General features: G+C 44.5%; 1 protein-coding gene across 5 annotated transcripts in view; it reads right to left on the reverse strand.

Moving 5' to 3' along the window:
• The window catches only part of LAMB4 (laminin subunit beta 4), a 71,855-nt gene that overhangs the window by 24,340 nt on the left and 32,341 nt on the right, over window positions 1–15,174 (reverse strand). For all 5 annotated transcript variants that reach the window (XM_083574891.1, XM_083574892.1, XM_083574890.1 and 2 more), the window contains 11 exons: window positions 13,756–13,835; window positions 13,306–13,456; window positions 11,489–11,620; window positions 9,506–9,691; window positions 8,488–8,609; window positions 7,034–7,154; window positions 6,468–6,645; window positions 5,111–5,254; window positions 4,461–4,692; window positions 2,250–2,407; window positions 1,244–1,468 (listed from right to left, as the gene is read on the reverse strand). In XM_083574891.1, the coding sequence (XP_083431017.1) occupies window positions 1,244–1,468; window positions 2,250–2,407; window positions 4,461–4,692; window positions 5,111–5,254; window positions 6,468–6,645; window positions 7,034–7,154; window positions 8,488–8,609; window positions 9,506–9,691; window positions 11,489–11,620; window positions 13,306–13,456; window positions 13,756–13,835 (1,729 nt within the window). The remainder of the gene's footprint in view (window positions 1–1,243; window positions 1,469–2,249; window positions 2,408–4,460; window positions 4,693–5,110; window positions 5,255–6,467; window positions 6,646–7,033; window positions 7,155–8,487; window positions 8,610–9,505; window positions 9,692–11,488; window positions 11,621–13,305; window positions 13,457–13,755; window positions 13,836–15,174) is intronic.

Raw genomic sequence — 15,174 nt, forward strand, 5'->3', positions numbered from 1 at the left:
AAACTGGAATGAAAGTGCCTATCCTGCAATGTCACTTCGGAGTAAGTTAGGGATGGTGTCTTAAGCTCACAGGTGCATGTGTAAACCAGGTACCGTATTTTTCGCTCCATAAGATGCACCTGACCATAAGACACACCTAGTTTTTAGAGGAGGAAAACAAGAAAAAAAATATTCCGAACGAAACAGTGGATGTATGATTTTTGTGGTTCATGCTGTGGCCTGATTTGACATGTGATTTGACATGTGGGGTAGCCCAATGCAAAAATCCTGAGGATCCATGTGGATCCATGCTTTGTAACCACGTTTTTGCACCACTGGGGCCCCACAAAACAGTGGGTGCGTGTTTTTTTGGGTGCAGGCTGTAATCATGGACATGCTATGTGATCTGATGGTGAATTTGGTGTGACCCAATGTAAAAATCCTGAGGATCCATGGGCTTTTACCTCCCCCCTCCCAGGCAGCCTCCTTTATCGCTAGCGTCCCTTATCTCCCTCCCGATTGCTTAACAATCAGCTCTTTCCTTTCAACACTCCCTTCCCTCTTGCTTGCCTTAGTGTTTTTTCCTTAGCTGGAGCAGTTTTTTGCTCCTCCTTTTCTTCTAATTTCTCTCCTCTTCCTGTCTCCTCTCCTTGCAAGTTTGCTGTCTTTACCTCCCCCTTCCCAGGCAGCCTTTAGTTTTCCTGTCTCCTCTCCTTGCAAGTTTGCTGTCTTTACCTCCCCCTCCCAGGCAGCCTCCTTTATTGCTAGTGTCCCTTATCTTCCTCCCAATCACTTGCCGATCAGTGGCTTTGTTTCCACACCCACTTCCCTCTTTCAAAAAAAAAAAAAAGCATGATCTGCTTTTCGCCCCTGGGCAATTCGGCTCCAGGGACCATGCATGCGCTCCTTAAGACGCACAGACATGTCCCCTTACTTTTTAGGAAGAAAAAAGTGCGTCTTATGGAGTGAAAATTACGGTATTTTCAAAACTGAATTCTCTGTACATGCCTTTTGTCTCTCCCTATCAGCACTGGTCCTAGAACACCTTTAGCCAACTGTGTAACCTTCATTCATCTTGCCATCAATTGCTCTACTCCCAAACATTCCACCTTATGCAATAATATTGTAGCCAGAATAGATCATGCTACTAAGGAGAATCCATGATGATTTCATTAATGTGCATAATTTATTGTAGCCACACCTATTTTATTTTCCTTTATGTGCTCAGTCCTTGATTTGTAATCTATAAAAGTTGTTTGCTTACTTCTACAGTTTTGAAGGAGTGCGGATCCAAAGTAACCTGGTTTACAGAACTCGCAGCTTGGTCCATGGGTGTTGTGTAAGCATTTCAAACACTCCCCAGTGTCCTTGTTGCAGGAGTCTGGATCTGCCACGTCAATGTTATTATTACAGGAGCATGGAAGACACTGGCTGGCTACTGCATTTGGATTCCTGTAGAACCCACCGGGGCATTCATCACACCGATCACCTAACAAACCAAAATTCACACACAATTGCTAGTGACAGTCAGACACGGCTCACCTTTCCAGAAATAACATTACACCATCAGATTCCATAATATTATAAAGAACCCTAATTGTTAAGAGTTAAATGGAGAAATAAATATAGTTCTATTAGTTCTATTCAGACATACAGAAGTTACATGTGTTTTATTGTTTAGTTACTATTGATTTCAATCATCTTTCGAATTTTTTAAAAAACAATATTTTGTTTTATATTGTTGTAATTTGCTTAGAGGGTTTTTTTAAACAATCAAGTGGTATATTAAATTTTGTTAAAATGAAACAAATCCACAAAGACACACAAATAATAAATATTTGGAAATACTTCTGCTAGTGTTTCTCAAACTTTTAAAAATGGTTTCTCCACTACCATACTTGGAAGGAACTTAACCGTGCATTCCTATGCTGAACTCAGAAGTGAGTTCAGCAAGAGTTGTATAGGACTGCAGTCTTAAATGTCACTGCCCCCAAACCTAGAAACTTCACTGAATATTGCATCTGTTTAGTTCCTCCATCAGTACTTGGGAACCTTTAGCCTGTGGTCCACCAGGACTCCCAATTTGGCCTGTATTTTGGGAGTTTGGGCCAAACCATATCCTCCTACCCTATATCCCACAACACAAACTTTTTTTAAAAAAAGAGGGATGTAGACAAATAGACAAAGTTAGAATGGATTGTGATTTTTCCTCAGTCTCTGACAACATAAAGCAGAAATTGTGAAACTCATGAAGATGTCAAGTTTCCTACCTGAATAGCCCACAAGACAGTTGCAGACTAATAGCAAAGTCCAAGGATCTTGGTAACAGGAATGGGCAAAGTACCTACTGCTTGTTGGAGCGTCTGGGCACATGCATGGACGGCACGGCTCTCCTTTGAGAGGGTTTCCATAATAACCATCTACACATCTGCCAAAAAGAACAGTGAATATGGAGAATAAGGCTATTGAAGGCTCCTTGCCTTTGATGGCTATGATCTTCTTCCAAGGTTCGAGGCAGTAATGTTTTGAATACCAGGTCCTGGAAACCACAGGATGGGAGAGTTCCCTTGCGCTCAAATCCTGCTTGCGGATTTCCCACGGGCATATGATGAAAACAGGCTGCTGGACTACATGGCCCATTGGCTTGGTCCAGCACACCCTTCTTACGTTCTTATGAACCTATTTCAAAATGGCATCAGAAGAAGGCAAGAACTTAAGAAGAACTTTTGGATTTTGCCAAAAGGCAAACTTAGCCCAGCATTCTTTTCTCAGAGTGGCCAACTGTCTGGTAAGATTGCAACCAGCCCTCTCTTGCTATGATTCATACGGCCTCTGAACCTGAAAGTAGCACGCAGGGTTTCTATTCCATAAAAAACCCCAGCAACGGTTCGCCTTTCCTCGTTCTGTGGCTGTGGCATTACTGACGTAACTGATGGAGTGGACCCACTGCCTATGTATGAGCATGTGGCTCAGCTATGCCCCTATCTGGGCAGGGATAGCCTAACTACTGTTGCCTCTGCTCTGGTAACTTCAAGGTTAGATTACTGCAATGCGTTATACGTAGGACTGCCTCAGAAACTTCAGCTAGTGCAGAATTCAGCGGCCAGGTTGCTCACTGGAGCAAGACAGTTTGAGCATATTACACTGATCCTGGTCCACCTGCACTGGCTACCAATTAGTTTCTGGGCTCAATTCAAAGTGCTGGTTTTGAACTATAAAGCCTTAAATGGCTCAGGACTGCAATACCCCAGGAACTGCCTCTTTCCATATGAACCCACCCGGAGCCTGAGATCATCTTCTGAGGCCCTTCTTTGTGCGTCTCCTCCTCGAGAGGTCCAGAGGGTGGCAACCCGAGAACGGGGCCTTCTCTGCAGTTGCTCCCCGTCTGTGGAATGCTCTCCCCAGGGAATTTTGCCTGGCGCCTTCATTAGACACCTTTAGGCACCAGGCAAAAATGTTCCTTTTTAACCAGGCCTTTGGTTGATCTGATTGAAATCCTATGCCCTTTTAAAACGTGGCTCTTTTGGGGAGGTTGTTATTAGGTTGTTGTTTTGATTTTGATTATACATATTGTGGTTTTATATGTTGATCTTGTTCTGTGAAACGCCCTGAGACCTCTGGGTATAGGGCGGCATATAAATTCAATAAATAAATACAGTGGTGCCCCGCAAGACGAAGGCCTCGCAAGACGAAAAACCCGCTAAACGAAAGGGTTTTCCGTTTTTCGATGCGCTTCGCAAGACGAATTTCCCTATGGGCTTCCTTCGCAAGACGAAAGCCCATAGGGAAATCTCCAGGACAGCGGGGAAGCGCAGCGCGTCTTCCCCACTGTCCTCGGACCTCCTCCGAAGGCTGGCGGTGGGGCGGAGAGACCTTCTCCCCGCGCCAGCCTTCAGATGGCTGTCCTGAAGACTTGCGGTGGGAGGAGGGTTTTCCTTCCCACCGCCAACATTCAGAATGCTGTTCTGAATGTTGGCGGTGGGGAGGAAAAACCCTCCTCCCACCGCAAGCCCCAGGAACAGAGGAGAAGCGCTGCGCGCCTTCCCCTCTGTTCCCCTACCTGTCCTGAAGGCTTGCGGTGGGGAGAAAAGCCCTTCTCCGCACCGCCAGCCTGGCAAGCGGTCTCCATAGGAACGCATTAATTGATTTTCAATGCATTCCTATGGGAAACCGTGCTTCGCAAGACGAAAAACTCGCAAGAAGAAAAAACTTGCGGAACGAATTAATTTCGTCTTGCGAGGCACCACTGTATAAAAAAATATGTGTGCATTTACACATAAAAAACAAATGTGTGCATGCACAATGGCAGCACAAAAGCCATCGTGGGGAATGTGAAGTTGGTCTGCACTCCTATGGCCATCAAGTCCACCCATAAAAATTATTTCCCCCCCAACCAAAACCCCCATCTCTGCTATTTTCTATCCCTGCCACTTAAAGATGTGCATTAAATTTGCATCTTCTCAGTGTCCACCCACCCATACCTTTCACAGTTTGCTCCAGCTGTAAACCCTCTGCAGTCCAAGCATGCTCCAGTCTGTGAGTCACACAGTTCTGCAAAGCCATTGCAAGGGCAAGGCCGGCAATGGGGAAATCCAAAATACCCAGCCAGGCATCGACTGCACCGTCGGCCATCTGTTTCTGGCCGGCATGAACACTGCCCTGTCACCTGGTCACACAGAGCACTCACGGATCCTTGAGGATGGCAGTCACACGCTTGATGGAAAAGAAGCAGAGATGACAGTTACATGACAAATTGTTGTGTTATCTTAACATAAAGCCCTTAATGTGACATGACCACGATCTCTGTATAGATAGAAGTCTCTTGCTCTTTGTTGACCATATGATCAACAGTCCATACCCATTCTCATAGAGGGCAATGCAAGACCAGTCAGCCTTATCCCCATTTTACAGATGAGGAATGTTTGATGTGAAATAATAACTTGCCTAAGACCACCCAGAGTGTTCACATTCATCAGGAGATTTCAGTTTGGGTTTCCCAGGTTCAAGGAAAACAAAAGTCTGCCCACACGACTTAAACGTTGTTGTTTTTTAAAAAGGAAATAGCTTAAAATTTTAAAAACACAAAACCAAAAAACCCCACAACTGAAAGCAAGTGGCAATCGGTACTTACAAAGACAACCTTGAGACCCAAAACTATGGCTCCCAGCTGAGCATTTATCACAACAGCGCCCCATGACATTTGGTTTGCATTGACATTGACCTCCAAGTTTCTCGCAGTTAGAGTTTATCGACCCTTGTGGATGGCACCTGCAGGCTTTTAACAGAAACATGCTTTCTCATACAAACAGATGATTGCAACCAAACTCTGCATTTATTAATTTAAATTATTTACACTCTCCTCTTCTTCAGGGTATTAAATAATAAGGTAAAATACCGACAACAAAACCTGAATATTTAAAAAAAAAACAAATAGCAGAAAAGCCGGTAAGCCAGCCAAGGCTGTTCTGATCTTAGACAAGGTGAAAATGTATTTTAAAAAACATGCTTTGGAGTGCTTTCTTTTGGGCTTGCTTCAATTAACAAGTAGGGATAGCCAATGCTGAGCTTTATCAGATTGGGAAGCAAAGGCAGAAACTGCTACTGTAAAGTTCTTGCTTCTTTTCCATGTTGATCTCACTGTGCAAGGTGTTCGAATCTTTAGCACTGCTTTCCCTGGTGACCTTAATGGATGGGAGGGATGGAAGATGCCTCTCTTGCCTTGAAGACCAGCCTGTGACACTGCCTCCACCTCTCAGTTCAGCTTTATTAACTATGAACCCTGAAATTTGGGATCCCCTCCAAACTTGGTGCCAAAGTTTTGTACTCATTTTGTACTTTCCCCTCCAAACTGAGTAATGGGCAATTCAAACCAAGGTTAACCCCCAAACTCCCAACATTGTCCGATTCACGCCAAACTTTTGCAATAGTTTTGTACATTGTGTATTGCCCACCAAACTGAGTGATCGATACTCAAACCAGCGGCCACAGGTCTCCCACCCCCAAACCAAACATTGTCTGATTCACTCCAAACTGGGGGCAAAGTTTTGCAGTCGTTTTGTATCACAAACCGTGCACAAACCCCCAAAGGAAACCCCTAAGTGACCACAGGCAACAGGTATCCCTCCAAAACCCAAGATTGTCTGATTCCCTCCAAACTGGTGCCAAACCTTTGCAATCGTGTTGTACTGTTTTGTACTGCAAACCTCATGCTTTGTGAAAGGAAACAGCAAATGGTCAAACCAAAAGCCAGTACATTACAGAACTCTGCTATATACTGTGGTATCCTACCCAGCAAGAAACAGGCTATTGAAATTTTGTACCATTTGCAAACATCTTTCAATGGCATGGAAAACAGTTTTAGTGTCTCTTAAATTTTTAAGTTTATTTTAAAAAGTCAGAACGACAAAAGTTACTTTCAATTTTGCTTCTCCTTGGAAAATATTAGGCAGCATGAAAAAGCAGGAAGAGCCAGGGGTATTGATACTTACAAACTGCTCCATTGTGAATACGGGCAGACAGACTTGCTATTAGTTTTTCACATGCTTCTGGTAGGATATGCGGTCCAATTTCTGAAGCTATTTCAATGCAGTGATACTGCTGGTACTCTTCTAAATCAGATTTGTCGCAAAAGTTTTCCACTGAACTGATTCTAGGAATAAGTCCAAGCTTCAAAATTGACAAAAGCAAAGAAGTTTTAAACAACTGCATAGAGAAGTATAGTTCAGGGCAGGGGGGAATCCTTTTAACAGCTGAATTGGATTAATAATATATTTTTACACTGGAGTTGTTATTATTGGCCTAAACTTCCTCCTTCATTTTCCAGTCTGCCTTCCTTTAGTCACTTACACTCCCCACTGTCTTAAAGGCACACAGCCTACAAAATCACTGATGCCCTATCCGTTTTATTGATTAATGTCTGTAATGGCGGTTGCTGGCCACCCGCCAGGTAGGATATAAATAAGGGAACGGGTAGACAGATGGATGAACCAACCAACGTCCCAAGAAAAGGTGATCAAACACAAAAGAAAAGTTGCTACGCAGCACAGATACTTACTGAATCAACCAATATGGATGACCGGGTCCCTGGATCAGAGGCAGAAGACTTGGAAAAATAGACATCTACAAAGTATTCTGTTCCTGGTTCGAAGCATACAGCAGCAGGTAGCAGCTCCATTCTGTTTAATTGAAAAGTCAAAACAAATTAAAGAATTCTGTCATTCTTTTCGCCAAGGTTTTATGATGCTCATTTGCTGGAGCTATTCGTGTGCATGAGTAATAGAACAGTAACAGAACAGAAATGACCAAGTGTTGGAAGACATAAGGGGAAAGGATGGCTTCCTCTTGGGTTTCTCCCCAAATATATCTTCTTTGAAGAAACAAACAGATAATGACCGCTCCCCACATCAAATGGGGGGCACCTTTTGCATGGTCATGCGCAGCCCCCCTGGATCTTGAAGAACCCCAGCATCCAAATCTACAGGAAGGAACTCGACATTTGTTGTTGTTTAGTCGTTTAGTCGTGTCCGACTCTTCGTGATCCCATGGACCAGAGCATGCCAGGCACTCCTGTCTTCCACTGCCTCCCGCAGTCCGGTCAAACTCATGCTGGTAGCTTTGAGAACACTGTCCAACCATCTTGTCCTCTGTCGTCCTCTTCTCCTTGTGCCCTCCATCTTTCCCAACATCAGGGTCTTTTCCAGGGAGTCTTCTCTTCTTATGAGGTGGCCAAAGTATTGGATTTCTCAGTTTCAGGATCTGTCCTTCCAGTGAGCACTCAGGGCTGATTTCCTTAAGAATGGATAGGTTTGATCTTCTTGCAGTCCATGGGACTCTCAAGAGTCTCCTCCAGCACCAGAATTCAAAAGCACCAATTCTTCGGCGATCAGCCTTCTTTATGGTCCAGCTCTCACTTCCATACAACACTACTGGGAAAACCATAGCTTTAACTATACGGACCTTTGTTGGCAAGGTGACATTAGGCATGGCCTTTTGGAATAGATGTTGGATGGCAAAGGGCCTTTTTAGGTGTAGGTAGTCTTGGCGGTGAGACTGCGATTTTGCCGCCTCAGGTGGCGGTTTCAGGCCTTCGGCGGAATCCTTTAGTCTATCTTCCTAAATGGGGGGGGGCGCATGAAGCGGTGACCCCCCCCCTTGCAGCAGTGATCCCAGGGTTCCCAATTAAAGGGGTCTTGAGGGGAGGCATTGGCTATACGCCGAGAGGTTGTCATTGCTCTCCCCTGCGACGGCGGCAAAACGGGGGGGCGGGCTCTCTGCTTGAACAGATGTTCTCCAGAGCCAGCCCAATCCTCACACATTCTGGATAACCCTGATGTCTCCCAGATCCCCGGCTGGGGACTGGGAAGGATAAATGCCCAAGGTCTCCACACATCTGAAACTTAATAAAGTTGTGGCCAATTTTAATCCCATACCACATTGTCTTGAGTCATTATTCCGCTCAGGGGTTGTCTGGGGTCGGGGGGACTTCACCTGTCCACGCAATATACAAACCTTGATGTATATGGTAGAGCAAGTGAGTGTGGTTCTTGCAGGGCTGCTGTGTTCCCGCAGTGTTCGCTTCCTCTAGAACCTGAAGTCTTTACAGCAATGCTTGCTATCCAGTCTTCTAAAGTCTATGTGTTTGGGAAGAAAAAAATAAGTTGGTTTTCATACAAAGCTGAAACATGCTTGATTCTTTCCGTGCCTGTAAACAAGAACATATTGAGTTTATCTGACCAGGGAACAAGGAAATCCAAAAATGGTTGCACAAATACTCTTGTTCTATCAAAAATTTACACTTGTAAATAGTCGGTGACTCCCCTTCTGCAATACACATACATGGCATCCATACAAACACAGATCCTAAGATTTGGGCATTATGCAGTGTCTGTATCTACAGTTCTATGATTTTCATACATTGAGAAATGTTCGCACCACAAAACTAATGAGTGAAAGTCATGTAAAGGTAAAGGTAAAGGTACCCCTGCCCATACGGGCCAGTCGTGTCTGACTCTAGGGTTGTGCGCTCATCTCACTTAAGAGGCCGGGGGCCAGCGCTGTTCGCAGACACTTCCGGGTCACGTGGCCAGCGTGACGAAGCTGCTCTGGCGAACCGGCACCAGAGCAGCACACGGAAACGCCGTTTACCTTCCCGCTATAAAGCGGTACCTATTTATCTACTTGCACTTAAGGGTGCTTTCGAACTGCTAGGTGGGCAGGAGCTGGGACCGAACGACAGGAGCTCACCCCGCCGCGGGGATTCGAACCGCCGACCATGCGATCGGCAAGTCCTAGGTGCTGAGGTTTTACCCACAGCGCCACCCGCGTCCCAGGTCATGTAGTGGTGACTATTAACATGACAAAGATAAATCTGAAGATCAGGATAAGTTGTGTGGGGTTTTGTTCAATATATTCCACATACACAAATTTAATACGTATGGTCCATATTTTGCTTTACTTTGAAGTCTTTGCTCTTTTTTGAGGATTCGAATACGAGTTGAAACCATTGTGAAAAAAGTGTAAGACTTACCTCTGGCTCATAGCGAATGATGATATTAAAATCCATCAGGAAAGGGATGTTGTTGACGGTAAATCTTAACCCCGCTCCATTCCGAACTCGTGCAAAACCCGGCCCTGACCATGTCACAGGTTTTCCAGGAACAGACTCTCTAATAACAACATCCAGAGCAGGGTTCCTGCCAAACAGAATTGAATCCTGAAAGGATAGATTTGCGTTTTAAATATCACATTTATTCAGGAAACAAAAAGAATCCTGTCTTGCTAGGTGTAGAACTACACACACTCTTAGCCAGGGTAGCCATGAACTCTTGCATTTCCCCTCTTCAAAGCCTATTCTTGAGTAGAAGGTCCCTGCCAGTCCCATAAGTCCGTTGTGAAAAGGGAAGATGAGTTAGGCCAGCTTCAAGTTCAACAGCAGTATGAATAATTGAAGTTAGGCCACTAGGGCCTTCTTACAATCAGGGTGGATCTACACTTTAAGCTTATAACGTTAAAAATGTGTTATTAAAATGTGACACCAGAGGGTGTTGCAGAGCAGTGAGCCACCACCAATGGGAAACTGCATTAAATGTTTTAAGCATAAATAAATACAATGTTCTAGAAGATCAATGTAGATCCAGCCAGGGAATGGCTCAGCCTCTCAGTGTCCACCTTAGGGTCAATGTTGCCCTTATAGCACTCAGCAGGGAAGGTGATGGGGGACAGAGTCAGTGGGCTGTGCCTTCCATTGGCTATTATTGGCCTCCCTGCCTTCTGTTCCACCATTCTCAGTGAGCACCAACCACTACTGAGTATGGGTAGACAAAACAAATGAGAGGGGTGGCAAAGATGAGCACGGGTTCTGCCTCCACTTAAACCTAAATGGATGAGGAACGTGGACTCCATATCCTCGTTTGTTTCGACACCAGGTGTATACCCATGCAGATTCTCAAACCTTTATTGGCATATGTACAAGATTCCAGTAGCGTTCAATGCAAATAAACACCACTCATTAAAAAAAAAACCTAACTGCATCTAACAGTTAAGTTAGTGTTGTATAGCATTCACAAATACAGTCGTACCTTGGAAGTTGAACGGAATCTGTTCCGGAAGTCCGTTTGACTTCCAAAACGTTCGGAAACCAAAGCACAGCTTCTGATTGGCTGCAGGAAGCTCCTGCAGCCAATTGGAAGCCGCAGAAGCCCCGCTGGACGTTCGGGTTCCAAAGAATGTTTGCAAACTGGAACACTCACTTCCAGGTTTGCGGCGTTCAGGAACCAAAATGTCCAAGTGCAGAGGAGTTTGGGATACAAGGTACGACTATACTCATTGAGTGTTGCAGAAACCTGGCTACTATCTCCATCCAGGTTATCAGCAATATTCCTTATATCTCAGCAGACTAACACATAATCAGGAATATGTGTGCATTATGCAGAACATAAATAGTTTTTTTAAATTTTACTTTACACCCTTGATATCTTAGTATTTCAGGCCAACATGTCAGTGCATTATGACCAGATTAATTACATTTCTTTGAGATATCTTATGTCTTTTGGAAATGTTAACAGCATTCTGAAGCCTTTCTTGGTAGGGAGGGGGAATAATTGCATAGGATTGGGATGGATTACAGGAATGTCCCATTCATGAAGACTGCAAAATATGAGAAAATTATGTACACAAATCAGACCAATGGTCCATCTAACCAAAAAATGTCAATCTTGACTCACAATAGTGAAAGATCTACAGGCTCCTAGCCCTCCTACCAGAGATCCAGGGATTGAATGCGGAACTTTATACATACAAACCAAGCGTCAGTAAATTCTCAAATCATCTCACCAATAACCTAAGAGGTTACTCATTGTTTTGCACAAGCCATAAGCTACAGATAATGTGAAGTGACTCAAATAAGGCACATATATTACAGTTCTCCAAGGATCCTACCCCAGACTTTTAAGAGATGGGTTTCCCTTCCTTGAAATCCCTTACAAACCAATTAATGGGACATTTGTGTTACCTGTCCAACGGCTGCTTTTCTTATGCCTCGTTTCTTGTTTCTGTTCAATACGATCTTTCCATTTTCAATTTTGAAATCATAACCTTGTTGCCGAAAATAGACATCACACCATGGTAAAGCTGTGGGCTGAACCTTATAAACAGGTGTTTTAAGTGGTGGAAGTGTCAAAATGCCGATTTTCTTTGGTTTTTTAGTTGACACACAAACACAATCAAACAATGGACAACTAGGAAAGCAATGAATCTGCATAATTAATAGTCTAAACAATATATTATTCTCCATGTCAAGGAACTTTGTACTACTAACCAACTTACAAAGAGAACTCTGCTTAACTTGGGGTGGGGATTTAAATCCAAGAAAACCAAACTTCTAATTTTTAAACCGTAATCATGTTAATTAAGGAAGGGAAGAAAAAGAGAAAGTTAATAAGAAGTGGGCACAACTATTGATTAGCTATGACGTTTTATAACTTTAGGGCAGTGGTGCCCTAAATGTTATTTAGGGATAATTGTGCTGTTTCTATTGTTAAACAAGTGGGAGTAAAAGAAAAGAAATAATACTTGACTATTTATTGCCAGTCACCCAGAGATTTACCACTAGATCTAGATCTACTTTCTGTCCACTGCCAGATTCCAGCATACAGGTTGCTCACCAGGGCAAGACAATTTGAGCATATAACACCAATCCTGGCCCAACCGCACTGGCTGCCAAATAGTTTCTAAGCCCAATTCAGAGAGCTGGTATTGACCGATAAAGCCTTAAATGGCTCAGGACTGCAGTACCTCAAGGACCTCCTCTCTCCATGTGAACTGACCCTGCGATCATCCTCTCAGGCCCTTATTCATGTGCCCCCTCAAAAGGTCTGGAGGGTGGCAACATGAGGAGAGGGCCTTTTCTGCAGTGGCTCCCCATTTGTGGAACGCTTTCCTCAAGGAGGCTTGCATGGCAGCAACATCATTTATATTTAGGCATCAGGCAAAAACTCTCCTCTGTAACCAGGTCTTTACCTATGACCATTTAGAAGCGTGCAGGATGTTTCTAATGTATTTCCTTTCCCTTGGTTTTAATGTGTCTTGTGTGAGGTGTTCTGTCTGTCTGTTTGGTTGGTTATAAGTCGCTTTGGGTTGCCCTGGTCAAGATAAAGAGACTAACTAACTAACTAACTAACTAACTAAATAATTAACAGAAACACAACCGTGCTTAAAAGTACATCTTACTACATCCCATACACGGATGGAATTTTACAGTAACATCGTCTATAAATATTGTAAATAACAAATTAAAATATACTGCCATTCGATCAACATCTTTCATTCTTCCCCTCTCCCTTCTGCTTTTGCTCTGACTCCCCTCTTAGTTTTGATCTATATTACCACAACTGCACTTTGAATATGGGAAAGGTAAAGATAAAGGACCCGTGACAGTTAAGTCCAGTCACATACGACTCTGGGGTTGCGGCGCTCATCTCACTTTACAGGCCGAGGGAGCCAACGTTTGTCCGCAGACAGTTTTTCGGGTCATGTGGCCAGCATGACTAAGCCGCTTCTGGCGCAACGGAACACCGAAACCAGAGCGGCACATGGAAACGCTGTTTACCTTCCCACCAGAGCAGTACCTATTTATCTACTTGCACTGGTGTGCTTTCGAACTGCTAGGTTGGCAGGACCAGGGACCGAGCAACAGGAGCTCACCCTGTCGCAAGGGTTTGAACCGCTGACCTTCTGATCGGCAAGCCCAAGAGGCTCAGTGGTTTAGACCACAGCACCACCCGTATCCTCTATGAATATGAATATGGGAAGTAACGCCAGATAAAATACCAAAGGTGAGGATCCTGGGAGTGGCATCGAGTCTTCGGCTTCATATATATAATAGTCCAAAGGTAAGAAGAAGTAGCCTGGGGCTGGCTCAGAACACTGACGGCCCACGATGTTCGGAAGGCACTCACACTGACCATTAGTAGGTGCACACCTAGCAGAAAAGAGAGGAAGACGAAACAGTACAAAAACTGCACAACCATGGACAAATCACAATACATTCTTTATGTTTGTGTTATTGCCCTATATTAGCAGAGCAGTCTCCCCAATACAGTTAGTAGCTTCTTGCACTTATGCTTGAATCTAATCCATAAATTCACTCTTGCCATTTCCAATGACTCTAATGGCAAAGGAAAGAAGGGCAAAAATCTGCACCACTTTCAGTGGGAATTTGCGGCGCAACATTTCTTAGATGTTAAATGCAGCATTTGAAACAGGAATTCATAGACTTACAAGTTATTGTGGGCACCGCCAATGTCACAGCCACAGGGAGAACATCCGTGTAGATTGCTCCCAAGGCCCCAGTATCCTTGCTGCAGTAAAATAAAAACGGAAACCGGTTAACCCCATTTGACATTAAAAACCGTTTTACTTACTGAAGCTTTTGATTCCATTCCATTCTCCAGGGATGGAGAACCTGTGGCCCTTCAGATCCCATCGGGCTCCAACTTCCATAAGCTCCAGCCAGTATGGCCAATAGGGCTGAAAATGGAAAATGAAGTCCAGCAATATCTGGAGAGTCATACTGTATTTTTCGCTCCATAGGACGCACTTTTTTCTCCTAAAAAGTAAGGGGAAATGTCTGTGCGTCTTATGGAGCGAATGCCTACGGATGGCGGGGGAACCTGCTGCAGTTGTGAGCAGAGGATCCATGGTTCCCCTTCCTTCCCTCGTCCGTCGCTCGCTTTGAAGCAGCCAAGTGGGAGAGGAGCCACTTACACGAGTGTAAGCAGCTCCTGTCCGGTTGGCTGCTTTAAAGTGAGCGTGCTCTCTTTCCCTCCTTCGCTCCCCGCTCAGCTGGCTGAATAGCAGCAAAGCTTTTCAGCTCGCTGAGCCGGGGAGGAGGGAGATAAGGAGAGCCTGCTTGCTTTAAAGGACAAAGCAGGAGAGAAGAGGAGCCGCTTACACGAGTGTCCATGGCTACAACCTGCACCAAAAGAATCATGCACCCACTGTTGCCTGGGGCCGCAATGGCGCAAAAACGTGGTTACAAAACGTGGTTACAAAAATGGATCCACATGGATTCTCAGGATTTTTGCATTGGGCTACCCCAAACTCACCGTCAGAGCACATGTCTATGGCCACAGCATGAACCACAAAAATCACGCACCCACTGTTTCATTCAGAATAATTTTTTTCTTGTTTTCCTCTAAAAACCAGGTGTGTCTTATAGTCAGGTGCGTCTTATGGAGCGAAAAATATGGTAGGTCCCCTACACCTGCTAAGGAACATTGAGCGTATGAACAGATTAACATGGAAAGGGGTGCAGGCGGGCGGCACTTGCTTCAAAAATGGAAACAGGCTAAGTAAAGTGTTGGGTTGAATTTCCCTGCTTTCAGTCCTAGAACGGACTCCCACCCTCTCCAAAAGTGGCACGCCCAAAACCCAGATGGGCTTTTCCTGGGCCTGTAACCTAGCAGCAAGCCATGTTTCTTGGGTTCTCCCTATGGCAGAACACTACCTCTGATCCCTGTTTCCTTAGCAATTTGTAAAAGACAAAGAATTCTCAGCCAAATACCACGGATTGCCACTTTGACCTTTGCTTCATCGCTTCCACAGCAGAAGAGATTTTTCAAAAGGTAAAAGACAAGCCCACGGGAACTTTTGTCAACGCAGAATACTGCGGTATATGTCTCCGAACCTCTCGCAGGT

The sequence above is a fragment of the Podarcis filfolensis genome (genome assembly GCF_964270895.1).
Source record: "Podarcis filfolensis genome assembly, chromosome: 10".
Taxonomy (NCBI): domain Eukaryota; kingdom Metazoa; phylum Chordata; class Lepidosauria; order Squamata; family Lacertidae; genus Podarcis; species Podarcis filfolensis.